The sequence below is a fragment of the Oreochromis niloticus genome, linkage group LG23, assembly GCF_001858045.2.
Source record: "Oreochromis niloticus isolate F11D_XX linkage group LG23, O_niloticus_UMD_NMBU, whole genome shotgun sequence".
NCBI lineage: Eukaryota > Metazoa > Chordata > Actinopteri > Cichliformes > Cichlidae > Oreochromis > Oreochromis niloticus.
The window spans coordinates 39628317-39656024 of NC_031986.2; the positions used below are offsets into that span (position 1 = coordinate 39628317).

Sequence of the window (27708 nt, forward strand, 5' to 3'; positions counted from 1 at the left end):
AATGAAATGTCAATAAAAGATTGAATCAATTAAAAATTTGTATATTTTTTATTTATAGTATTTGTAATACCAAATTCTGTCATGTCACTTATGAAAAGTAACACTTTCAGAGAGTTTCTGAATTTGAACCATGAACATGAAGGAGTATTAATTCTGAAAACTGCCTTAAACCTCAAGCCTCTTTTATCTCACGAACATACACCCCGTCAAACTTCTGGGTTTTCCCTGTAAACCGTTTGAAGTTACAGATGGAAAATATCTTGTGAAAGAAAATCACAAAAGCCAAGATAGCTAGAGACTTTTAAACAGTTGAGGCTGAAGTACTTTGCGGGACTATAAAACGCTAGCAAACGAGCTCAGTGAGAAAAGATGTTCCAGTGTAAATCCATTTCTCTAAAGAGTTCTCTGTAAGTTTCTTTTAAAAATTTTCTAAAATACATTTAAGATCCAGGATGTGTTTAATTTCCATGTCACTGAGCAGTTTTCTGTTACAGTTTGATAAAATTTATGTCATTTTTTTAATCTTTATAACCTTGATTATGTAAGTCTGTCCTTCAGCACATTTTGATTTATTGTAAAGGGGGGGGGGCTCAGCTGTGTCAGGGTAAGTACAAATTTAAATAACCAAGTTGTCAGCGTGCTTTTCAAAGTAAAATGATTGGTGTCACCATGTCGCTTGCTCGGTTGACCACTGGATTATGTGCCAGCAGCAGCATGTTTAATGAGAGCACCAGATGCTGAGAACACTTATGTTTCAAGTCAACAGAATCTTTGTGGTGATGAAAAACAGGCAACAGAAGTAGGGCAACAAACTATTCAAAAAAAATGATCAAAGTTTCTGCATTTGCCAGAATACCACAAAACTAGGTCACTGGCCTCTTTAAGACATTTCACTCCCATGAAAGAGATCACTTTAGTCAGGTGCTCCTCACACAGCAAATCGTCTGATGAGGATCGATTCACAGCAAAAGTCTTTTTGGATGGTATCTTGATAAGAAAACCCAGACAGGATGAAGTTCTGGTGAGCATTATCTCAATCTTTCATCTATATGTCGAAAGTGATGGTATGTGCAGTCTTTGAGAGACAAAAAACATACAGAGAAACGCGTTACAGTCGTTGATCGCTAGGAGACTCTCCCTGTGGGATAATGCAGGGTTTTTTTCTCTCCCTATTCCTGTCCTGTCTTTCAGGTTCTGCGTGCCGCAGGTGAGTAACGATAAGGCTCGTTAGCCACGGGACCAAAACGTGTCCCAACAGGCTGCTAGCAGCGAAAGAATTGAAGGTTAACATGCTTGACGTGACGAAATACTTAATCTCAGTTCATCTCAGTTGTGTCAGCAGGATAGAACATTGACAGGAACGGGTTTTCTCTTATCTGCCATGGTGTTATGACGCTTGTACTTCTGTTAATGTTATCAGCTTCAAGCTTGCACTGGAAAGGATGAGACATTGAGTTAAAAGCTCTTCCTCCGCCTCATGTTAGGCAGCTCACTCCAGTGCTCCTGCACGCAGATGACTGAGGTAGGCTTTGAAGATAACTTTGTGAAAGGAAATTTCTTTTAAGTGATTCATAAGAAGTAAGAAATCTGTCATTTTTCTTTTTTTTCCTAAAAAACAACCTGTTTTTCTTTCTTTCTTTTCTTTTCTTTGTTTTTACAGCTGCTGAATGGGTTCTTCGAGATTCAGAAAAATGAGCTGAGATGACTCTCTCCTCTGTCATTTGGAGATGTATTATTGTACTTCTTACTTTTTCTATCAATTGTGAGTGTTACAGGTTCCAGCTATTTAATAACACACCGCCATTACTCTGTTACTCTTACTGAGATCCCTTATCACAGTTTGGTAGCTTTTGTGGTTTTGAATTGTAACCCTTGCTTCAACACTTACCACAGCTTCAACCCAAGTGTTTCAGTAATTAAATTAGCAGATACATAGTCATGGAAAGCACTTTTAGTTTTTCTGTTCTTGGCATTCCTTCTTGCACAAAGAGGATTTTTTTCCACAGTAAAGCCACTGAATGTAATGATCCACTTGGTATTTATAGTAAATGTGTTATACCTTCTGCTATACAGAAGGTATTTATTGGCATGGTCTAAAATTTACTTTCTCGACTAATGCTGTGGGGAAAACTTCATGTGTTTGTCTTTTCCGGACAGACTTCCCTCTTCTCCATGTTGGCTGCCAACGAGCGATCACTAGTGGGTACCTGACTGCAGAGCCAGCTCCACTCTTTCTCATGGGCTCAAATCTGACGGTGTACTGCCACACCGATAAATGTGATAGGAGGTGGGAGTCAGAACAATGCTACACAATATCCTGTCATGCATGAAAATCTCCCTGCTGTGTTTGTAGCTATCAGCTTTATTGGCTCATATTTGATATCAGAAAATTTGTTTTTAGACTTCTTGTCCCTCTCCACCAGTTAGGAAACCATAATTAAAAGGCTTTTTTTTTTTACATGCAGTTCCAAGATATCCATGAAGCTAAATGGCAAGCCTGTGGATAAATGGGAGAGAATCAACTGCACTACAGTGAAATTCCATCTGCCCAGCATATGGATCCCACTGTCTGCAGCAATCTGCTGGCAGACAAGTGATTACATGACTAAGCTTGTCGATGGACTGGATCTACTAGCTGGCCGTATGTACAGTTTACAGCAGCTGCAAAAGAAAATTTGTGTGCAAATGCAAAAAATATATAGAGAGAGTAAAACACAAATTTACAACACTGCCTGTAAAATGGTAAGAAAATGCAGTGGGGTTGTAGGTAAACTTGGTTTGCAGCAAGCTAAATAAATCACAATTGTTGTTTTTTGTTTTTTACTGCTGTCTGTTACGGCTGATGTTGAGCAGAACTTGGAGGCTGGGTTATTGGAATATAGTTTATTTTTATTTAGTATTTTGCCTGTAGAAGCCAACCAAACAGTACAAAAACAAGAAAAAGCAAAGTGAAAGGTAAACCCATGGGCACTTTGTAGGAATGGGAGCAGACGTGCTCAAACCTTAGTTACTAAAATTAATCTTTTAGGAGAAAGTACAAAATGATTTAACATATGTATTCTCTAATATGTTACACAATGAAATTTGTTTATAGAAGTGACACAGAAAGCAAATGACTAGTTTTCATTTTCCAGCAAATGTAAAAACTAAGGTCTGTTTTTTGTTTCAATCATCTGCTTTTAAAGTGCCTCCAGATAAACCTGACACTATAACATGTGAAACAGCAAGGAGCTCATCCTTAATAAACTGCTCGTGGACGAGGGGACAGGAAACGTACCTTCCTACCCTCTACAACATTTCTGTAAACAGGTATGGTGTTATGATTTTGTTTTGTATTTTCTTGTTTATCCAAATCTCAGGGTTTGATTTTTTTAATGTTTTATTTTTAGGGAAAATGGGAGTCAGATACGTCTATTTCAAATCCAGGGTGCTGACAAAATCACCATACCACGAAGAATGTTAGATGAAAACACTACATACCTGATCATTATCACTGCTTCTAACCACTTTGGAACATCACAGTCCGATCCAGTCGTCCTACGTGTGAAGGATATAGGTAAACCTGTGCTTCTGTAATACTTACACAAATCTTGAATTTGAATACTATTGAATGTTAATTTTTTTTCACTTGTTAATTTCATTGTTTTTCTTTTCTTTTATTAGAGTCATATGGTTTCTCGAGAAATGTGTCATCACCTGATGTATCATTTTTAGAAAGTTTTTTTTTATGGTCACAGTTTGACTAATTTGACCTTCTTATCAGCAAACTGTTTTTCTGTTTGTGTAATATTTCTTTGAAGAGCAAAATTTGCCTACGCCCTCGGCGGAGCTCTGTCACTATTTCAGTAAACTTTAATTGCCCAGAATTTCTGTGCCATTACAGAATATGTAGCTGTTTCTGTCTCCATCATTTGTGTGCACTATATTTGGTTTCCTTTGTCTTGCAGTGATACCCGAGTCACCTATTATTATGAAGATAGAGTTTCAGAGCAATTCCGTAGCGGCCATATTGCAATGGAAAAGCAATGAATCCTCAGTGCATCTCAGACCTCATGTCAAGCTGCGCACAAACAACACTTCCTGGGTAAAGTTTTATTAACACTCCCCCAACAACACTGTGGGGGTTTTGTTTTTTTTTTACAGCAAAAGCCTTTATCTGGCAGCATGAAGTTGATCTAATCTCTTAATGTTTTTAGGAAATGAGAGCGGGCGTGGAACTCAGTAAGAATCTGATACGGACAGATAATCTAACACATCTGACTGAGTATGAGTTCCAGATGAAAATATGCAACACAGCGCCTGAGCTGACACGTACCAACGCAAGTAGTATTACCGCCAGAAAAGCATTGCTTTGCAGCAAATGGAGCCCATCTATGAGGAAGACAAGCCCTGGAAAAGGCAAGCTCACCGTTGTTGCTTATCATAAGACAGATGCAATGTAAATGTGATGATATAAGAGTTAGTTGTTTCTAATTCATAGCCCACAACTTACAGTCTACCCTCCCCTCAGGTCCATCACAGCAGTTGCAAGTTTGGAGGAAGGTGGAGAGGCAAGGGACAGACGGGCAGAGGAACGTGACTGTTTTGTGGAAGGTAATAAGTCATGGCCACTCATGAGCCCTGGCTTTTGTTGTTATGCTGCCATTTTTGAATCCCAAACATCCATCAAATACAAGAAATGCTTTTTTCTGATGCATCAGTTTGGTTATAAGACAGAAAGTCTTCACTGCTGATTGGTTAAAGGGAATAATTTATCATTTTGTAAATTGCAACCATTTGATTTTCTGCTGAGACCTTTTTGTTGTGCATTTTACATGAAAGAAAAAGCTTTCTCTTGACACCGACTTCCTGCACAATACCTGACCACAGAATAATCTAACACAAAGCCTGTCTTTTGGCAGCAGTAATTTCAATTTATACGGTAAAATGAAAGTGGTGTCAGACCTCTAATCTAACTTTTGGATAATAAGCAAGTAACTGTATTTCAGACAGTTCATTTGGATGAATGAAAAAATGAGTAATATAGGAGTACAGGTAGAATTTCAATTTCATTTCAGTTCTTGTTTTTTATCCATCACAGCAAAGTGCAAAGAAATGCAACAGCCTCTTGGCTAATGCTAAACATGGGACAATTGCAAACAGGAAATGCCATCCTCTGATCAGAGGCTTTACAGACACCAGCTAAATTATTTTACATAATGCACTTTTTAATGCTCAACCCTAAAGAACTTAATGTGCAAATGACAAATGTAAATATTAAGTGATGACTGGATTTCTTTCCCAGCCTCTACCACCAGAGGATTTCAGTGGCAAGGTGATTGAGTATGACATTTTTCTGGATAATGGTCAGAAGCTTAAAACCTGTGCTGCCGAGTACTTCCAGTGTGCAGTTCAGCTACCAGCAGAGGTTAGCAGCCTGAGCATCAGTGCTGTCACCACATATGGGAAGTCGCCACCAGCTGATGTAATTCTCAAACAATCAGGTATAGCAATACTGCACACAGAAGATTAAAACAAAAGTACGGTTAAGTTATGGAGAAAATGGACACTAAATGTCTTCACTGTTCAGGTGTTCCTGGATCTCCTCTGATAAAATGGAGCCCTACTGCTGATGACAGTGCTGTGTTTGTTTCCTGGTCGTGGACAACAGGAAACTACCCACTGAAACAGGAGGAAGAACTGCAGTATTACGTGATGGAATGGACAAATGTACCTGGAAAAGGGCTGTGGTGGCAAAAGTTACCCAAAGATCTAAACAGCACATCAATCACAGGTACACTCACCACTGAGCCACTAGGGAATCTGTCTGTCCACATACGAACAGCAAAATATTGCATCACAAAAATTCAAATTTAAATCTATGAAATGATATAAAAACACCAGGGCTTTAAATGAGAGAAAACAATGGCCTCTTGTGGCCATTTGTTGTATTACACCAGCACAAGCACAGAATGCATATGATGGTCTTTATATACCTTAAGTCTGTGTTTCTGAACTAATCTTCATATTTGCAAAATAAATAATATATTTTAATATAATGTAGTTTATATTTCTGGCTTTGCTTCAGGTTTGACTCCAGGTGTGAGGTATAACATCTCTCTGTATGCTGTGACCACCAGAGGTGTCAGTGCTCCATCACCCATACTGCTCTACTCCAAAGAACAGAGTAATGCTTCTTCAGATTTTTTTTTTTAAGAGAAGTTTTTTTCTACATTTTTGAAGATTGTTTTTTTAAGCATGTGCTAGATTTTGTGAATCTATACCCGGGGTTCAGGAAAAACTTATTGTACCCAACACATAGTCTTTTTTATCACTGTGTGTTTCAGAGCCACTTTCTGGTCCAAGCCTTTCTGTGCTGGCCCACGAGGCCAGAAGCATCCAGATCCAGTGGGAGGAGCTGCCCGTATCCCAGCAGAGGGGTTTCATCACAAAGTACAAGATCTATTTCAATACACAGGGATCCAAAGACAACGAATTTAATAGTGAGCATCAAACTGTATATGCCAATTAATGGGACGGCCATTTTTCACAATCAGCTGATTGACAAAAAAACATCATATTAACTGATAAATTGAGAAACAGGAACAGACATTTATTGTAGCTTTAAGTGAACATTGATAAGTTGTCTGTAAACATTATCGGGTGGCAGAGGAACTCTCGGAGTCAGATATATACCTTAATTTTCCTTTAAGGCGGGTCCAAAATAAGTACCTTGCATCCTTTGGTGTGACAAAAATATTTAGTTATATGAGCAGGCTGTTGCTTTAAAGAAAAAGTCTAACATTTTTTCTTTTTTTTAACACGTGTTTTTCAGCTGCTTTTTCAGATCAGTATAAACACATGTTGATTTGCTCTGAAGGTTTAGAGGAACCACAACTTTGCGCTGTGTTTCCTGTTCTTGTACATCACGAGTCCTGCCTTTTATGGGGCACATGTAGGCATACGTTTTGTGTCTGTATTCCACCTAGGTCAGACAAAGTCCTCCTGTGGGCGCACACATGTGGGAAATTTATGTATGCAATAGTAAATTTATGTAAGCATAAATAGTGTCTCAGCAGAAGGCTTGTGTTACAAAATGGAAAGTGTGCAACCAGGATTCCATCGATACTCCCCTCCCACAAAGATGCAGTGCATCAGCAGGGTTTTTCACCTCTCACTTCCAGTAATGTCGTGAATTTGAAATGCTAAACTGCTGCATGTGGATTATGTAGCTATTATGTTAAAGTACTTTTTCAAAAAAGCTAAAAGGAGGGGACAGCATCACTGTCCAACATGACAAGAGAGCCGGTAGCTCTACTGACATTAGAAATGTTACAAACCGTTTTGGTAGTTTTCTCTGAAGTCCTACGCATTTTGTATCTATCTTAGATCACCTTGGTGATTGATTGTGTATGCTGAGATCTCACCTAAGAAAAAACAGTTGTTTGTCGTCATTTTCACAGAGTCTTCGGTTTTCTAGAACTGGCTTTGACCACAAACAGGAAGCCATGTGGCTATGTGCACAAATGCATCCGTAAACACAGTTACAAACCAGCCTGCTGTGTGCACTATTTTTGGAATGTCAGCTTTAAAGCACCTGAGAGCGCACATTCTGCTCTCTCAAATGTGCTACGTGCATATACTAAATATCAGTGTTCTTTGAGGTATTTCAGATAATTACTTCAGTGAGCTACTTTTGTCATATGCCATTTTGCTCTACTACTCATATGCTGTGCCAAAATATAACCTGCAATCAGATCAGGCTAAAATCTTTTAGTGGTAGTTAATCCTCTCACACTGCACTGAAAGTTGCAGCTTACAAGAGAAAGGCATGTGGAAACTGGTCAGATCTTTGCACTCAGAGGTCTGACTCAATGTTCACTATCTCTGTTTGGAAGAAACATTTTAACTGCAAATGATCTGCACAAACACACCAATACATGGGTGGAAAAATACTGGATAGAAAAAGTTTGATGGGATTGTGGCTTCAACAGAGGAAAAAGGATCAGATTGACATTTGGCCAATGAAGTCCTTTTGAACAAGTGAAAGAGTCTCTTTGTTAGAGATTTATTTTGGTTTTCCTTCATTTTCTGTTTTGATATACTGTGCAAAAGTCTTAAGCCAACCCTAATTTCTTTCCAGTTTTCTTGGAAAAATGAGAAATAGGTGCAGCGGTTTATTAAAGCATGTGCAAGCATACATGGAAATACAATATAGAAGGCAAAAACAGATTTTGTATAATTGGTATGACTGCTTTTATTCTTCAGCACAGCCTGAACTCTGTTAGAGAGCTTTATGGGAAGTAGTCTTCAGGTGCAGTTCTCGAGGCGTTTTGAAGGGCATTCAAAGCTCTTCTTTGAGTGTTTTCTGCCTTTTGTTCAGTTCTCTATCAAGATGATCCCACACTGCTTCAGTAACATTAAGGTTGGGGCTATGGGAAGGCCAAATCATGACTGATAGTGTTGTTGTTTGTAAAAAACCAAACAAAAAAAAACTGCTGTATATATTCAAGCTCAAGCTGGGCAAATTAAGCTAGCTACTGCCTACCAGTCAACTATGGACTAATGATGTGGTTATTGCTATTTATTTTTATGTGCAATCAACACGTATCGGGACGTCATCAGTTTAATACGCAAGGTCTGGCTAGACCACTAACCAAAACTGGTGTTTCAACAGAAATGAAAGTGCTAGGGTGGCAAATTCCCCATCAGTAATTGAACCTGAAAACAAACATTTACTCATATGAAGTGTATTTTTTCCCAAAAACCAGGAAATTATTTTCCCAGTATCCATTGTTACAAGTGTACAGTCAGCAATCCACAGACACCCGCTTCCCAGAAAGCTTTGGTGCATCAGAACCATTTTTAACCTCACTAGTTCAGCAGAGCCAAGCAGATTTCAAGCAGCACATAGGCCACAGAACCTATGATTGTGTTTGTTGACAGTAGGCTGGAGGACGCTGACTAAAACCCCCAACTGATATGTTATCTTTACAAGAGGACGAGGCCAAAGAAGTAGCGAAGAAACAGAGGGATGGTCCATCACATGCAAAATACGGCATGTTGATGTTCAAATAGCAGCATTATGTCGGTCTTCTTCTTCTTCGGCTGCATATTTTAAAGGTTACCTTAAAAATATTGTGCTTGCTTAAAAAAGAAATGTCTCTCATTTGCTTCTCTACACAGAGACTGTGTCTGCTTTTGGTCCAAGGCAGGAGTGGTTAGCCTGTCCTGAAGGAACTCTGGTCCTGCAAATGACTGCATCCAACTCAGCAGGAGAAGGACCGCGAGGGGGCCTGATCTACTCTCAGCCTGCAGCTCCTGCAGGTCAATATTCTATTGCCACAAATACTAAAAGATATTTAGGCTTTTAACTCTCCTTTTGTATTTTGAGGACAATTAACATCAAAATAAGATTATTTTCATAACTCCTTGACAACTTGTCTGCTAAAAGAAAAAGTGTTGTCTTTCTTTTCTTGTCTCCTCTAGTTGGCCTGGTGGTTGTGTGTGTTTTCATCATTACCATCTTCATTGCGATCATAGCCAACCTGATGTGCTGGAGATGCGCGAGGGAAAGGTATTAATCGTTTATGCTCGAAATGAACAATTAAGCTCGAAACAACTGTCGTCCGACAGACACAAAACAAAACCTAACAGCCAAAGTATTTCTAAGGATACCACATCAGGACCTTAGGTTTTGTTTTACTAGTAACAGCGATGGATGCCATTGTGGTCGGCTTTATTAAAATGCCACACCGCAACATGAAGAGATGAACAGATGAACAAGAAACCACAGATTTAACATGAAGAGAAACTTAAACCAACACGTGTAGCCTACTAAATGTGGTCAAAGCACCCTTTCCAAATCTGGTGGTTTAACTGCGGAGAGACTGATTTTGATTTGCAGTAGTAATACACGCATGCATCAGTTATTTTGTCTAGTACCTCAGAGGCACACTAAGGAGGTTTTGTTGTAGCGTTTTAATCAAAAACTGAAAATCTAACTGTTTTCTCTCTTAGGATCAAACAGAAATGTATATCCTGGGGACCTGCCTGGCTAGTTGAAAACTTGCCAAAACCTGGACACAGTAATGCCATCAGACTATTGGAGGTAAACAAAGCAAGCATGTCCACTGAGTTGACATTCATGCTCATCAACCATACACTGTACATAAAAGATGAATATAGCCACTATAACATGACATAGTGGCTTGTGAACTCTACATTTCAAAGCATCACTATACGCTTTATTCTTTGTTGCACAAAAGGATGAGAGTGGGATAGTAAAGTGCAAATTGCAGAACAGAAACAACTGCATTATGCTGCTAACACAATTTCAGCTCTTAGCTAGCTAGCGCTAAACTAGCCAAGAACCCAGAGTGTTGTTAAGCTGAGGGAATGCCAACCCCAGCCCGGCAGCCAGACTCAATTTCAATAGGTCACAAATTAATTCATGTTTCCAAAGTAGAATCACTGTGGCAATCGCTTTAAAGTCTCTTTGTGCCGTTTTTCATCTTTGCTTTGTGCTTTTGGCTTAGCTAAATGCTAAGAGAAAGATCATATCTTCATTAGGATAGGGATTTGTATTCGTGTGTAGGGCTGTAGTAGGTAACAATCCCAACACTGATCACAACAAAGAGGGGAAATACCTCCCACACGCACAAACATTTCACACAGCATGCAGTCAATTTGCATGAATGTAATCCCTTTGATAGGCTGTTAGCAGTTGTGGTGACTCTCAAAGTAAAGCCAATGAGAATCAACAAGTGATCAAATCAATAACTGATATCAATAATGTAATTAGAATCTCTACATTTTTCATTGTTCCCATTCCTAGTCCCAAGTAACGTAGCACTGGAGTCTAATAGTGTTGACTCACTTCTCAGGCCAGCCTTAGTGGATGCTCCCAAGTCCAGGAACTGCAGTTGTTGGCCCTTGGCGCGTATTGGCTTCATTTTTCAGCCAAGGAGACTACGTATTACTGTCAGCATAATGACCAAAAGAGAAACAACTAGCAAATGAAGCAACACCACCAGTGCCAGCAAAACAAAGAAATCAGTTTGCCAGTTTTGAGCTACACTAAAAATAGCCTACTATTAGTTTCTAGACATTGCTAGCCTGAACTATTGTAGGAAGTCATTGCTACTTCCTGCTTTCGTTCTGAGAGATTTAGCTACTTTATCTTGATGACACATATAACTCTGAAACAATTGCATTCTATTTATCTCTCTAGATCTAAGTATGGATTTGATTTGTTTGTTTTGTGGTCCACAGCACGATGGAGTCGAACCATTATTCTCGTGCACTCACAGTGACCCTCCACTGTCCCCCATCACTGTCATCTCCCAGGAGGAGAGGGATGAAATCTACCCCAACATCCATGTTGAAGAGTCCCAGACTGGCTCAGGCCCACTCACAGTGAAAACACCTTTCCTGATGTCAGATACTGAGAAAATGCTTGTTGACAGAAGGCTTGAGCATGTTGGCTACAAACCCCAGACTGGTATGATGAATTCAGAAGAAGAGGAGGTGAATGAAGTGGAGGAGAAGCAGATGGACACTCCATTAAATGGGGAGGACGGCAGATGTTCAAGTGTGTTTGAAGGATTACTGAGTGGCTTGTTGTTGAGTGTGGATGTGAATTCCTCTTATTCATCTCGGGAACATACTCGCGGCTTTGTGAATGATCATCTGAGGCCTAAACCTCCTGAACCAAGCACAATATCTAGAGGTTTTCAGTTCTTACAACAACATAGAGGGACTGTGGATGAAGTAGAAACAGACTCTCCATCTCTGGACTTGCAACAGGATGAGATTATGACTCCTGACACAGCAGACCCCAGCTTGTCTCAATGTACTGGTGAGATAATACTGTTTGGCGGTTACTTCCCTCAGATTGCTGCTGTCAGCAGCGATAAACTGTAGCATGGACGATGGGGATGACACAAAGAAAAAAAAGATAAACCTGCACTACCAAGAAAGCATTATTAAACCACCTTATCGCTTGAAATGATGATTTCAGTAACCTTGTGCGATCAGAATGAAAATCTGTCTGAAATTGTTGTCAAAAACAAATTCATGAAATAAATTTAAAGCAAAAAAAAACTTTATCAAGTTTCCTGAATGTCAAACGTCAGAGCGACCTGATGGCAGATGGGGCCAAAATGTATCCTGAATATATGAATAGATATAACACCACCCCTCCAAAAATGCTAACAGTGGCGCACACTAATACATAAATAACTTTCTTCCGTGCAATTTGGACTCACGGGATCATCGGTCTGTTGCAGGACTAATGCATGGACACGTGTTAGTCCAGGAGTCTATTTAAAATCACCACTGTGAAAGGAAGCCAGAGTACCTGGAGAGAAAAGGCACACTCAGAAAGGCCCCAGCCTGGATTTGAAACCAAGCCCTTCTTGCTATTTAAACAATGGTGCTAGCCACTGTACCACTGTGCTTGTAAATAGCATCATAAAAATATAATTTTAGCATTTAGTGATTCACATGGGTTATTTTTTTAATCAGCAATATCTAATTTGTTAAGAAAATTATTTATTTATGCTTCCAAGAGAATTAAGCCAAGTAACTTTATGAAAAATAACGTCTCCTCTATTGCCACCATCCATTCATTTATCTTTTAGTGATGTTGTCTTATCTTTTAGTCTTTACATTTATCAGGTAGATTGTTGTTAACTTTTGTAAAACACATTGAAGGTGTAGACAAGATGTTTCCCACTTACTTAATGAGTTAAAAACCCACCCACTCACAGTGAAACATTCAGGTCACTATAGAGACATTCACGGTTTCTCTGGATTGAACTGTAATATTTTGTTGATCCTCCGATAAGCATCATGAATTTCATGTTCTTGTGCCTGCCATAACATCTGTGAGGTGGAGATGGTGGAGATTTTGCAGGCTGCCATTAGCATTTAGCATTAGCATTCAAAACACTATTTGTAAGTAAAGTGTCACAGAGAAGCTAGTGTAGCTCGTTTTTAATTAAGTTTGTTAAAGAATACCCAAAGAAACTGGGTCCAGATTTTAGACTTTAGACTGAGAGACTAGTCTCTCAAAAGCATACGTGAAGCTTTGCTTACTGCAGTCTGTTGCCTGATCTTTTAGCTAACAGTGCTTGTAGTTATATTAACCTCGTGATTTATTGATGTACAGAATTCAGTTTGAGGTATTTAGCAGTTAGACCCCGACAGTCCATCACAGCAGGAAAGAATCCAAGCTGTGATAGGGATTAGGGCAGGACCACCCAGGAGTCTAGACAGTGGTGGTGGAGATGAAGATGGAGGCTTGAGTGATGAGAGGCGGTGATGGGAAGAAGGTGGGTTGCACAAAGGTGGCTGCAAGGAAGAATGAGAGATGTGCATTTAAAGTATGCAGAGTGAAGGAATAAGCTTCATTAGCAATATCAGTTCTCTATTGCATCACAAAGAGTCGAGGAGGGGAAAAAAACTTCCTATGAGCAAGCTTTTAGTAATTACCTTAACCTGGAAACCAAACTGTGCTTGCTAATGAGCTAAAGATGAAACCACATCCAATTAATCAAGCAAAAGCAAAGTAATGTTATCAACTTTGATAGCGCCTTTATCCAGAAAAATCCAAATGCTTGTATCAGGTCAAACTCACATATCAGGGCGCGACCCATGCATGTTTCTAAATGCTGGCACCACACTTTGAGTAGAAAAGAAGCAATGAGTGTGAAATTATTCCAAAACACACCCAGGCTAAAGCCTTCTGGGGCTTTCCCTCTGCAGTCAGTGGCTCAGTGTCGGGGTTTGTGAACCTTCAATTCTACTCATACATGCACCACCTGCAGTTCAATACCGTTTTTATCACTTCCTGAGAGCCGTCTCACTTCCTCAATGATAATGAACATTTCACGACAGTCTCTCCTTTACTGACATACTACATTTTTAGGAAGTCTCCAGGTTACAGATATCTGTTATTCTTGCTAATTTAACCACTACGGGCATAGCCATTCATCTTGAGTCTTGTATTGTATTTCCGAAGAATGCGATGCCACATTGGAAAGTCCCCTATTGCACCACATGGAGATGTAACAGAGGGACTGAAAGACTTTGGGCTGCATGGAAAATCTGATAATGTAACTCATTCTGAGAGCTTGTTTTGCTTTTGCAGGTCCTTCTTTTCAGGAGGTTCCCAAGCATCATCTAAACATCAGCTTGGAGAGATCCCCCCATCAGATAATAATCAGTCTTTGCACCTTTTATCGCATAATAAAATTTGGCTGAATCATGATATGCAATCATTGTTACGTGTTGTCTATCCCTCTGAATATGCTAAACACCACAAAATGCACCCCAAAAACACATATATGTATATATTTTTTTAATGAGTACTTGTGGTAATAACTGAAATAAAATAAAATATCGCGATTGAATGATTCGCTAAATCTTGGATGCATGTATTAGTAAAATAGACAAGTAGGCAGTGCTGATGTGCAGCCTGGGTGCGCACAGAAGCCTCTGTGGTTATCTGGCTTCAGTGATAATTTCTAAAGTAAAGGTAGACCAGTTTCAGGAGTTAGTTACCTCACATCAGGGGCGGCAGCCAGCCAACACGGAGTCTCCGCTCTCATGTTACCACCGCAGTGTGGACGCGCTCTCTCTCTAAATGAAGATGTTTAGGATCCGATACGAAGACGGATAGAGCTACGAACAGCTTAGACGGTAACTAAAAGTTAAATTTGATGTTGAGATGTGATATTTGGGTGACTTTGGGGATCGTTTCTCCTGTTTTTAAACTACTATTGACTATATACTGTCCTCTGCTGCACTTGAACCATGCGTGTCATTACACTGACACTGATACATGCCTCAAAATGTATACATTTTATAAGTTACGACCTTATTGGATGTATGAAGGGAACTTTTCTAATCAATAATGTTATTTTGATTCCTCCCACCTCTACAGTCCCTGCATCGAAAGCATAAGAGATCGCAGGCATTTATTTTACTTCTCCTTTTTAAGGCGAAGCAGCTCCCGTGGCAATGGAAGAGACACTTAGGCTGCTGTAAAGTTGCTGATGACTCGTGGCAACAATGTTGCAGTTATGGTCGGTCTTCGTCGCCGTTGCCATGCTGGCCGTGCAGCTTTGCATTGGTAAGCTTAGATAAATGTGTGAATTCAGTTTTCTATCATATCCTGTTTTCTTCTCTTTATATATGTTGGTGATAAAAGTTCGATATAAACTACACGATCAGTGGGTTTGTTTGGTGTTTTTCTTTTAAGAGATCTTAAAGCTAGTGATCTAGAGTCTTTCCCATCGTCCGTCGTTTGTGAGCCTTCTGGTTATTTGATAGTTTACAGATGATAACTGATATCCTGAAGAATATGCCCAGAAGAAGAATGTGTGCATGTGGACAGTGTTGCTGTGTGCAAATGTGAAGATTGAGATTTGCGTGTTTGCTTAAAATTATAGTTAAATAAAATTTTCACATAGTCCAGATTAGCAGTTAATGTTTGGCTGTTTCTGCAGTTGCCTATGAGCCAAATTTGGCCTTGACTAAAGACATTGACTCAGCCTGGTCCATCTTACATGGGCCAAGTGTCAGGCATAGCCCAGATTAACCCCAAATGTATCTGCCATCTGGGATATAACTTTTTTCATATATGTAGATATATATATATATATATATATATACATATATATATATATATATATATATATATATATATATATATAATATGATCATGTTATTAGAGTCTGTAAGTTGTTCTTTCTGTTTTTAGGTGACAAATCCTGCGTCATCAGATCCAGTACTGAATCTGTAGTGCAGCTAGGCTCCAGCTTTGAGGTGTTCTGTATCTTTAACCTGAAGTGTACGAGTTCCATGTACAGCGGCCAAGGTCCCACAAAGCAGAAACACAAACCACTGAATTCTACAACCATAAATTTTAAGGTGGTGAACATAACAGAGAACAGGACATACAGCTGTCACTGTGAGAACCGTAAAGATCTGGACCCCTGTGGACTTGACATCTCAGCTGGATGTGAGTATTCAGTGAGCATGAAAGTCCCCTCTACTGAGACTTTTAGCCCAGGTTCATGGATTTAAGGCTCTCTATTTCTAATTAGAAAAAGCCAACAGATTGATGTTGAATGGACTGAAAAGTCCTGAGCGATGCTCTGCAGGGCAGGACTTGTCTTTCAGCTTGAGACCTTCTTATTTTAGGGTATGTTTAGCGCTTCTAAGTTACAAAAGCTGTCAAAAGGTCATTTGGTTCTGCTTTTTTGTCTTTACATAATGTACACTCTGGTTGCATGTTGAGGAGTGAGCACAGCTAAGTGTCAAAGTTAGCTATGATAAGTTGCTGATTTAGTCTATATAGGAGTGGCTAACACAAGTGTGAAAATAAACTATTTTTTGTTGTTGTTGCTGTTTCTGACATACGCAGCTTGACATAAATAGACAAATTGCTACTTTTAGTATTGTTTATGCTTTAGCTCTCTGCTCAATACTCAGCTGAGTATTTTCTCTGGCTTCTTTGATCTCCAGACCTACCAGATCGCCCTAAAAACATTTCATGCATCTACAAAATAGTAAAGAATGAAAGTGGAGTTGTGGTCTGCATTTGGAACAGAGGACGGGACACTAATCTTCGAAACAGTTCAGCGCTTTGGTGAGTCACCACCATACTGCTATAAAAACAGATATTCTGCTTGTCAATTTTGCCTTTAAAACACATCAATAACAGTTTATTCTGTCAACTGAAACTTTCAGGGTGAAGGGGGTCTCTGGAAATCACTCAGATGGATCAACGCCATACAAAGTCTCCAATAAGGGAACCGAGTTGCTGTCGGTGAACTTCACTGTCTCCAGATCAGTCGAGCTCATCTCAGTGTGGGTTCAAACTGAAAATCCACTGGGTTCTGCACAATCGTCCATCATTAACTACACACTCAGTAAAATTGGTAAGACTCACATAAGTTACCATCAACTGGAGACCAATGACTCCAGAGATGAAACTTCTGAAAAAAAAAGCAAGAAAAGATTTTCAGGTTGACTGAAGGGTATGAGAACGTAATGATGCTGTGGGTAGAATTCCACACCAACTCTGCAGTGGAAACTGTTCTACTTCAATCTTGAAGTTTATGGTTACTGATGATCACCCATCCTCTTTTCCAAATCCTGCCAAAAAAACCCAGAGGAATCCCAGAAAGATGATTCTGCTCATCCCGATGTTACGTTTTTAGCTCGGGAAACGTTTCGTCACTCATTCAAAGTCACTTCTCAGTCTTCTTCAAAGTCACTTGGATGAGGGATGAAACACCTTTCCCACTGAAAACACAACATCCAGATGGAGTTCCTTACACGCTGGATTGAGCATGCATCAAGACAATATGGCAAATATTAGGAACCTGTTTTGTTTTAGTGCTGCACAAAATGTTTTCTTTTTGTCATTTATGTGACCGCTTTGCGTTGATCCGAACAGCGATGCCGTCGACTCCCGTTCTCGGCAAGCCAGAGTGCTACTCCCGGAAGTGCATCATGAAAGTGGAGCAGTCTGTGAGGACTCAGCACCTGGAGGTCCAGTACAGGGCAGAAAAGCAGACATGGACAACTTATCAGGACTCAGTAAGACATTTTAACTCTTCAGAGTTTGAGAATTTAGGGACTTTCAGTGAGAAAAGTAGAAGTCAGAGATATCACAGGATGTTACCTAAACCTTTGAAGATATACAGTTAGACCAAATAGGTCTGTTACTGATTCAGACCGAGAGGCATATATGAGTAGCAGGACTGATATGAGCATAAGTGAATTGACAATGATGCTCAAGTCTTAAAAACAAGCTGGAATTTGTCCTTTTATGTTCTCTCGGGTTAATTCGTGGATCACTTCCACATGCAAAACTCGTATCTATATGGTAATCTGAGGTTATATAACTGAAAAATATGTATTTATTATTAACTTACAGGTTGTGCAGATGAATTCCTCCCACTGGTCCATCTCTTCTCTGGAGCCCTATAGGTTGTACCATTTCAGGGCCAGATCTAAATTCAGCACCGGCCTGTGGAGTGAGTGGAGCACAAACATTTGCGCATGGACTCAAGAGGAACGTAAGTACTCATGTGTTAACCTGCAGCTCCAGAAGGCCGTTTTAAGGTCTGCCTTTGTGTATTGTAAAGCACTTCCTGACACTACTCATTCTGTCTAGAGACAGATAATAAGGTACACATACAGTATATCCGTGGCGCTTTATCAGTGCAGGCCATCAGATAATACAATGGTGCTTCCTCTCGGTTTCTGAGGCATTTATCTGCTCACCACTGGCTGAGCCACTGAAACGGGTCTTACTATGCTGAGAACAAAAGCAGCTACTACCAGTACGATGTATCCATGTTTTCTTAAATTGTTAATGTAATAAATATCTTCAGTAAATTATTATTGAGTGTAATTATACACAAGATGAATAGTGAGGCACAGGGAAGAAAGGTGAGGGTGTGAAGAAGACAGTGATGCTTTATGGGAAGTATCGCTGCATACTTTTAATACTGATGGTGTGAAGATATGCAAGCCTCTGTACATATATGTAAAACTATGAATGTACAGCAGTGACAGATCACTGTATGTACATCATTTTCCATGAACGTCAAACTGTGACAGAAAGGTGAAGCAATGTTTGTGTGAGGAGTGTCTTGCACGCCTTCTTCGAGCGTGTGTGCATCAACACCATAATTGCAGTTTGTCTTTCTTCCCCCTTTTTCTGGATGAGCATGTGCTCCCTCGGCCTCTGAAGAAGGCTATTTTTAACTCCACACATTGAATTAAAAGTGACTGTCCAACTGACCACAGATGATTAATATCATGAACTTAAAGGCACAGTAAAAATCAGCTTAGAGAGAAACATGACCCAATATGTTGCCTTTTCTTGCGAAAGTGGATCATTTCATAGGTGTTTTCATTTTAGTTAGTGCTGTGATATCCTTTTTTGTGGTTGGTATCAAACTGTTTTGGGGAAAATATAAACACTATGAATTGAAACAACTGAAATTGACATTTAAAAGGTTGCAAGTGGCCTACCCTGAAATCTCATTTTAACAACAGCATTTGAACTCATCAACAGGGAACCATTGCTAGAGGCTAACCATGTGACTGCTGTGTGTGTTATCATTAATACTTAAATTTTCCTTCTTTTGAGAAATTACTAGAAGTGAAAGAAAGTAATAACTGGCAGTGTACTTTGGAATAGGGTTGACGCCAGCATACATGCACCTTCTAGGAGGCAACTTACAAAGCACTCCTTCTAACCTCATTTACATTTTTTTTTTACCACATCTTCCTACATTTGTACACAAATTACAGGGTGAAGTGACCTTTTTTTCCTCACTGGGTTACAACATCTCATGTACGGTCACACACTGCTGCCAGAGTTACTGTAGAGGAAACCACCCTCCCCTGTGTAAGACTTTAGCAAGTTTGGTTTAGACACGCACAGAACGTTCAGAAAGCATCACAGAGTTCGTGAATAAAGCCTCATAGAATTAATTTTAATAATGAATAACCACAGTTTGCACCAACAGACCTTTTAACCACACTGTTTGTGCATTATTTTCTTTTTTTTATTAGATAAGGACTTTGATTCAAATAACATGGGGTTTCTTGGAATTGCTACTCATTACTGTCAGAGTTAAGATGAAAGGAAAGTTTAACAGAGCTGCACATTGGATGTCTGTCACTTTTTAAAATATTTCAAAGCATTTCATCACTGATAAGAAACCATCACACCGTTGCAGATGCACTCATTTACTGAAATGAAAACCCACCCAGTTCACTATCTTCTCTTGCATGAATTGAGTTAATATGCCCTGGTGACTTACTGCAGTTTGTTTTTATTTTAGCCCCTGCCAAAGAGCTGGATGTGTGGCTTGCATCTGATTTTAAACACATGAAAGTTTACTGGAAGGTAAGTTTTTTTTTTTTAATCTTATGAAAGAAAACTAATACAGTTTTCACTGTTTCTCATCCTTAACATGGTCGCTGCAGAGTTGAATTACATGAAATTGCACTGCACTTGAAACACAGCACATAGCGCTGCTGTGTGTGCTTGAGTCTGAGGGTTTGAGGTCTACATGTATTCCCCTCTCCCCGTTCTGTGTGTCTGTGTGGGCATGTGGCATTGTAACCATAGTAACACTTTCTGATCTTTGTGCTTTACTACGTTCTGCAGACTAAATGTCAACAACTGACCACCTCTGAGGTGTGACATTCACACTCACACAATCATCACCCTGGACCACGCACACACACACACGCACGCACGCACACACGTGCATACACATACACACACACACACACACACACACACACACACCTAGAACCTTTCAATGTCACATAAAGACACTGAGAGACAAGTGAAACCTGTCAGCAGACACCACAGTTTCAGTTTACAAGAAAGAGAGGAGCTGAACAGAAATGATGTGTCTTACATACTCATTTTGCTGTGATGTTGATTTTGAGCGGCATCTAAATCCCTGGCTTGTGTAATCATTTCCTTTGTCTGGTCTGCATCCTCCAGTCATCAAAAAAATTGATGTGACGCTTAACTTTTTATCTCTTTGATTTCAGGAGGCGAACGTTTCCGTCTCTAGAGGGAAGATCCTAGGATATGAACTCAGCATTTCTAGCTCTAGTGTCATCACTAACGTCAGTGCCAATGAAAGGAGTTGTCTAGTTGAACTTTGTGCCAGCTGTGATGTGACAGTGAGGGCTCGCAACTCCAAAGGGCTGTCCCCTCCTGCGAGAGTAACAACCCGCCGTACTGAAGGTAAAAAAACAAAGACATTTGACATATGATTCAGCATCTGTTTTTCCATCGTCTGTTCAGCAACCAGAGCTTCTGTGCTGAAACACTGATATGTCTTTGTTTGTAGTTATCTGGTTCACCCAAAACATATTTGGAATATGCTTCACAAGGACAGATCTGGTCTAAAATTAGACCAAATTTGACTACAGCAAATTCCCCTCTGCAGTTTGAGTGAATGGCACTGATGGTCTTGCTATAGTGCATTCAGGCCACAGTGTCCTAACCTTGCCACTGAAAAAGCTGCTCACGAACAGCTGGAGGAATGCAATGAAGAGTCTGTAATGTTGACCTAGCATTCAAACTCTCCAGATCCCAATCTTACTGAGCACCCATGCAATATGCCTAAACAAGCCCGGACCAAGCAGTAACCCTAGAGTGTCCAGGTGTCTTTGGCTGTAAAGCATTTTTATTCCTCGTTCCTTGTCTCACACAATAAAACAAAGTCCCAAATTTTCATTGCCTTTAGTTTTCAAAACTCAGCATGGACACAGATACTTCTCTAAAGTCTGGCTTTAACTTAGCGGCTCTTTAAGAAAGTAAAGAAAAGGTGTGATTTGGTGGGTGGGACCACGAGAAAATTAAATCCAGCTACACCAAAGACAACTTGTGACTTGGGGGAAGTGCGTAGAAGGTGACTCTCGCTGCATTAGTTCCTTTTTCCCAGGAATTATTTTTCAGTTTCACATAGGGAAGATATGACACAGTGTATGTTAATTTCACCCTATAGATTAGATATATCACAGTTTTAGTGTTCCTGCATACATGTTTTCTGGGTCAGATCTGTGTTGATGGCATGCTCGATCTGCTCGATATTAGGCCAGGTGTTTTTGATGTTGTGCATTATCAGCGTACACCAACATGTTAGAGCCCTCCACAAAACAGGGGCAGTTATTTATGCAATAATTCAGGTTGCAGTTTACTTTACACCATCTATTTGTTGCAAAAATAAAACAATTCCTAACTGCCTAATGAAAAACTTTTCCCAGATGGTAATTCAGCCTTGTTTCTGTGTCAGGACAGCTACAAAAATCCACAGTCACTTCCCTTTCTTTTAATTTTAAGTCTTCTTATTAAAATGTTACAAATGTATTAAGTAACACTGGTCTCTGCATTTATAAATTACGTGACTACATGACTGCCTTGTTTTCGCTTCAGCCAAACCCCCTAACAACTTACAAGTAACAGCCAACAACTCCAATATCACCATCTCCTGGACAAAACCTGAAACTGCACCGCCACCCACCGCATATGTAGTGGAGTGGTACCCAGATGGCAACAAGTTGGAGGAGCTCAGATGGGTCAGGCTGGGCGAGAACGAAAACCACGCTGTCATTTCAGGTAGGAAGTGAAAGATGAAGCAGGAGAAAAGCAAAGCCTCTAATGAGCAATTTGTAACTTTTTTGAAAACACACATTTTGCCCATTTCTGCTTTTTTCTCTTAAAGTGCTTCTGTCCTCCTTTCTGCAGATGTCCAGCCATTTGAGTGCTATGACGGAGCGGTGTATGTGCTCTATAATGAGAGCTCTATTAGTTGGAAATTTAAAGGTGTTGCCACTTTGGAGTCAGGTAAGACATACAAAACAGTCAATATTCCTTATTAAATATTAAATCTTTCGTTAATGGTCATCATATTAAGCAGTGTTCTGGGTTGTGCTTGTGGTTTGCAGCTCCGGTAGCCGGCCCACGTGTCCAAGAGAAGGTTGAGGGAAGAAACAACGTCAACATTACCTGGAGTGAGCTTGACAGGAGTCAGCGAAGGGGCTGCATTACCAAGTATACTATCTATTTGGAGACCACAGAGAACTCTAAAAACTGTAAGGATGAGTTAAACTGCAGTTGTTTTATTTTACTGACATTTTCAGAAAAGGCCAAGGTGAAGAAAATGAGAATGCTAAATCAAAGGGACCACATTAATATTTTATTCAAAAGCTTGTTATTTCAATATGGTTCCAGGCATTAAAGCATTTTTCTTGTGAAGCGATGTAACTAAATGAAACATAAGAGAACAGAGGATTTAAAAAGCATATAGATCATACAGAGGATTCATCAGCCATTAGTTTGTGAAGTTTCGCATTTCTTCTGTTGCCACCATGCCGTTTGGAAACCGGACACAATGAGTAAGGGGTGAAACCACAGATAGCATGTGCATCTATAGAGTTGTGTCTTATGAATCACAAGACAGTCACACCTTAAAGTGTAACATTTACACAGTTTGTGCTACTTAAACGGGTCAGTGTAAGCAGAGACAACCAGACCAACCTCACCCCGGCCGCCTCCTCCAGCTCTTCTGAAGAGGGATGCCAAGCTGTTCTCAAGCCAACTAAAATATATAATCTCTCCTGGGTCTACATCAGGGCCTCCTACAAGCTGGGAAGCCCCAAAACCTCACACCTGTGAGGCACCTTAGCCAGATTCCCAAACCACCCCAACTGGATCGTTTCAGTGTGGAGGAAAAGCAACTTTATGCTGAGTCCCTCTCAAATGACCGAGCTCTTCTATGTACAGTCTGTGACTGAAACATATTTAACTCAAACTATGCACACTGACAGAATGTTCTGCCTCTGCTGTATGTGTTTATACATTTTCAGACTCAACACCAGGATCAGAGAGGACGTATATAATTAAGGACCTGCCTCCAGCAGAGTACAGATTGTGGATTAGTGCTTCAACAGCTGTAGGAGAAGGCCCTGCAGGTCAAAAGATCAAGTTCTTCATTACACGTAAGCAGCTTCCTTTTTTTACACTTAGTTTCTTTCAGGGAGGAGTTCATTCCCACTCTTTGTAGAGTAAATATGAAACTACACTAGTGACATGGTAAAATAGGAGGTCTGCATGCCATGCAAGCTATTTCCAATGCAATCATTATGCTAAGCTAAGCTAAGCTACCTGGTTGTTGAGTGTTGCCTTTAATTTAACAGGTCTGTAAGAAGTTCATGTCAATTATCACATCTGTAGTATTGTGTTAATATCCATTTGGATTAAAGAACTTCTTATCACAAAATTTATTTTATACAAGTAATTGTAAAATTGTAAAAGTTTCACATTAAAGCTTTTTTTTAAGTGAAACTGTTTAAAAACACACTGTATACTTAAAACTCAGACTGGTTTTGGTTTTCAATCCAAGTGATCTTCGATAAAATAGTCCCTGATACTGATGTATTTTTCTTTAATGTACATATACAGTAATGAGGAAAATAAATTAGTCACCGCCTTCTATGCAGCCCTGTGAGAAAACAAGTCCAAGCAATGATTTAGTATCTCGTAGTAACTATCTTTAGCAGCAGTAACTTGTTTTCTGTATGACTCTTCTTTTTAAAGTTGCTTCAGTTCATTGAGATTTGGCATTTATTTATACTTAGCTTTCTTGAAGTACTTCCACTGCGTCACTTGGGTGGAGAACTGGACTGTGGGCCTTTGAAATACCTAATTCTTATACTTTTCAGCCATTCTGTTGTATATTTGCTGTCCTGTTGGAAGAACCTACAAAGAGTTAAGCGTTGTAGACATGCTGTAACAGAGGAAATAAAGGTGTATTCCGTGATCTTACATCCTTTTTTTGTTGCCACTGTTGCAGAGGACGCCCAAGCATTCCTCCTACCAGCGTTTATTATCGGCACTGTGATTGTGGTGATTCTTCTGTGTTTGTGCCACAACTCAACAGTAAAGCAAAGGTTCGTGTGCAACATAAACTCTATAACGCAGTTACACCTTATTATTTTGTTGCTATAAAAAGTTTTCTCCTTCTTCCTCAGGTCTTGGGAGCTTTGCCAGTACTTCATGCTAGATGTTGTGCCAGATCCTGCAAACAGCAAGTGGGCCAAAGAGTATACCCAAGACAAGGTAAACGTATAAAAGTTCAGAAGAATTCAGGTTGGACTGCATCTCTTATTGTTCGTCATTTAAGCACGTGTCTCTGTTCCAAACAGGGCAACATGAACCTGCCGCTCCCACCATGCAGCTCCAGTGAACCCAGGGAGGAAGAAAAGCTCATCCTGGTGAATGTGGAGGAGCTACCCAAGCAGAACAGTGAATCTAGAAAACCAATCTTGCGTATGTCTCCTTCAACCAGACTGAGCTCTGAGACTGAGCCAGAGTCGGTCATTCCAACCACCTACATTAAGAGTTTGTCCCACGACTCAGACAGCTCTGATCACACGCACACGTCTCTGGACACAACTGTTGATTATATTTCATCACACGAGCCCGGAAATTTGGACGAGGAAGATGATGAGGAGAAATGTGGAGAGTTTCTGGACATGCCTTTCATTTCCAATCAAAACATCTTCATAGAGCCGCTGGTGTTTGGAGGGAAGCTGACTCTGGATGCAGTGAAAATTGACTGCAGTGACTTCTTTCAGAACGCTTAGTAAAACTGAAAGCAAATGAAAGCTGTTTTTAGAGGAAGAATGCTGATAAGCCAACAGCCCAGAAACAAAGAACTGCATGAACTACCTCCATGCTCACTGAAACCAGAGAACCTTTGCTTAAGTCTGAGCTTCAGTTATGCAGTAACAATTTTAAACCTAAAGGGTATTCTTATCATGTCATGCATTACAATTGTTTTCTCTCCAAAATGGCAATGGACACACTAATAGCTTGACTACAATTAACAGGACAGACTTGCAAGAGATATTGTCATTTCTGATCTGGCTGAAGAAATTTCCTAATCAGACTTGTCATAGAAAGAGAAGCAGAGGGATTACTTAGTTCCTGACGCAAAAATAGAATTCAGACATCATCTGCTTTTCTGTTGGTGCTTTTCCTGCTATGACATGTAGACATGTCCTCTCCTTTGTAAAAGATCATCCCAAATGCATACTCTGTTATAGCCTTGACTATCCTGTGCATATGCATTTATCCTACCTCAGTCTTAGCTCATCTACAAAAGGAGGAAGTTAAACTGGACCATTTAGAACTAACTGCAACTTTTTAATTTGAGACAAATCCAACACCCCAGCAGTGTTGAGAGACAATAGCTAATATTAGCCTGACAACATCACACAAAGCCAGTAAAACCATGCTGATGTTTATAGAATATGATTACTACACTCAACAAACACTTCATTAGAATATCTGTATATCTGCTTGTTTGTGCAGTTATGGAAACAGCCAGTCAACTTGGTACAGCATACACTCCTGCAGATAAACATTCAGGAGTTTCAGAATGAGAAAAGTATGATCTTTGAGACCAAGTATGATTCTCTGTTTCAGGTTTTCAGTTTACTCTAATACCAAAAAATCAGGAGAAAAGCTTTATCTTATCTCTGATAAGCCCTCTTTCCAGCTGCACTGAGCAGAAAACCATCTTAGACCTGTCGAGTTTCCACATCAGGAATCACTTCTGTTGGCTGAAAACAGAAATCTGAAACTGCAGCCAGCACAGGCTCACCAACACTGGTAAACACAGTCTGCACTGACGATTATTCACATCTGCTGAGGCAACACTTGTAGGATTCATGTTCCCAGCTTGCTTTGAGTCAAACATCTGACAACAGTTGTGTAATGACTTTGGACCCTGCAATCATCTCAGGACTTTATGGTGTGCATCTTTTTCTGGTCACAATTTTCTACTTTTAATGCTAAATTCAACATGTTACAAAGCAGAAGTTACCTTTAATTGTTTAATTAACGTGATAAATTTAGCGGCCTCCCCAGTCCCCAGATCTACATCCAGTAGAACACTACTGGCTCATTAAGAACAGGCAAATAATAGCAAGAATATGTATCTGATTAATATAAAAATAATGTGATGCATTTCTATCAAAAGGGGCAGAAACAAAAAAAGGGATACTTGGTGTGTACATATAACATCCACATTTATCAGTTCTATCTTAATACAAATGACAATTACCACTGAACACAAAGTGCCGCTGAATCAGATACATTTTGCAAAGATGTGACAGATGCCATCAGCAATAAAGTCTTTAAAGCCACAAACATGAACTTCATGACAGGGTGAAAGAAAGTCAAAGCAAATATATTTGGATGTGGATATATTTCAGTCTGAACTGAGTGACGTTGTCATCGGTTGTTCCAGGGCTGGCATAGCAAAAAAACAAAAAAACACAAAAAAAGTAAAATCTGTTGAATGTACAGTGCTATTCTTTTATGTTTTTCAAAACAATCTTGTGTTTTGAGCGACCTCTTTGATGATTTTGCACCCTTTGACTATGACTGTCTTTATATGGGAATCGGCGTAGCTCATAAATATATACTTAATTTACTTAGATGTCAATACCAATAAATGAGTTCATCATTCAGACTTTGTATGTTTTTTTTTCTCTCTTGGATGTCGTATGGTCCACTGACTCCAAAGAGGGTAATCGTGGTGCCAGAGTCGTACAAAGCAAACCTAGTTTAGTAACAAGAACACTCAGAGAGCGCATCTCCGATGTTTTATCATATTTATCTTACAGTATGATGACATCAGCAGTTTTCTAGATTATTTGTGATTGTGTCATCCTGATGACATCAGCAGTTTTTCTAGATCATTTGTGCTGACGTCAGCATTGTTAATATCAAAATCTAGTAGACTTCTAGTCAAGACCGCCTAAACCAAGACCAAGACAATACCAAGACAGACCGAGTCAGACCAAGACAAAGTCGAGACGAGACCAAGACCGCGACCGAGACAAAAAACTCTTTGAACTGCAGCCAGATGCTGCTTCGTTTACGGGTCTCAGGCATATTTATGTGTTTTTGCGACGCATTCGCACAGCCCTCCTCACCGCTGTCTACTGTCTCACTCACTTACTGAGAGGACAGATACACGCTCCACTTGACTGTCGCGTCTCTCACCCTCTCTGTTTTTCACATAATGATATTATCCTATATCCTCGCATGTGATTGTCCACAATATGGAGGGATTGGAGCATAGCTGAGCC

At 39.8% G+C, this 27708-nt stretch overlaps 2 protein-coding genes across 3 annotated transcripts; both read left to right on the top strand.

Annotated features, from left to right (window-relative positions):
- Window positions 1-621: 621 nt before the first annotated feature.
- il23r (interleukin 23 receptor) lies at window positions 622-12084 on the top strand. Its single transcript, XM_025903204.1, has 19 exons — window positions 622-1021; window positions 1192-1207; window positions 1421-1522; window positions 1661-1762; window positions 2158-2287; window positions 2466-2641; window positions 3186-3309; window positions 3390-3556; window positions 3948-4084; window positions 4197-4398; window positions 4511-4593; window positions 5285-5483; window positions 5570-5773; window positions 6068-6166; window positions 6327-6482; window positions 9166-9306; window positions 9469-9556; window positions 10000-10090; window positions 11254-12084. The coding sequence occupies exons 4-19, from the start codon at window positions 1702-1704 to the stop codon at window positions 11902-11904; spliced, it is 2709 nt and encodes a 902-aa protein (XP_025758989.1). The 5' UTR covers window positions 622-1021; window positions 1192-1207; window positions 1421-1522; window positions 1661-1701; the 3' UTR covers window positions 11905-12084.
- Window positions 12085-14380: 2296 nt separating this feature from the next.
- il12rb2 (interleukin 12 receptor, beta 2a) lies at window positions 14381-27086 on the top strand. Of its 2 annotated transcripts, none has more exons than XM_025903205.1 (16): window positions 14381-14685; window positions 14930-15118; window positions 15749-16009; window positions 16516-16639; window positions 16741-16931; window positions 17453-17595; window positions 17936-18077; window positions 19860-19924; window positions 20587-20785; window positions 21980-22162; window positions 22292-22390; window positions 22492-22638; window positions 23413-23544; window positions 24399-24495; window positions 24577-24664; window positions 24751-27086. In XM_025903205.1, the coding sequence occupies exons 2-16, from the start codon at window positions 15058-15060 to the stop codon at window positions 25189-25191; spliced, it is 2373 nt and encodes a 790-aa protein (XP_025758990.1). In that variant the 5' UTR covers window positions 14381-14685; window positions 14930-15057; the 3' UTR covers window positions 25192-27086. The 2 variants fall into 2 exon arrangements, with proteins under 2 accessions (XP_025758990.1, XP_003439753.1); XM_003439705.4 differs by having other exon boundaries at window positions 14987-15118.
- The last annotated feature ends 622 nt before the right edge of the window (window positions 27087-27708 follow it).

Excerpts from the sequence above, each read along its gene's own strand:
- il23r (XM_025903204.1), top strand. The coding sequence starts at position 1,702 with ATGACTCTCTCCTCTGTCATTTGGAGATGTATTATTGTACTTCTTACT. Across the intron at positions 5,774-6,067 it reads AAACAGCACATCAATCACAG|GTTTGACTCCAGGTGTGAGG; the intron begins GTACACTCACCA and ends GCTTTGCTTCAG. Across the intron at positions 10,091-11,253 it reads ATGCCATCAGACTATTGGAG|CACGATGGAGTCGAACCATT; the intron begins GTAAACAAAGCA and ends TGTGGTCCACAG.
- il12rb2 (XM_025903205.1), top strand. The coding sequence starts at position 15,058 with ATGTTGCAGTTATGGTCGGTCTTCGTCGCCGTTGCCATGCTGGCCGTG. Across the intron at positions 15,119-15,748 it reads GGCCGTGCAGCTTTGCATTG|GTGACAAATCCTGCGTCATC; the intron begins GTAAGCTTAGAT and ends TTCTGTTTTTAG. Across the intron at positions 24,665-24,750 it reads AAGAGTATACCCAAGACAAG|GGCAACATGAACCTGCCGCT; the intron begins GTAAACGTATAA and ends TGTTCCAAACAG.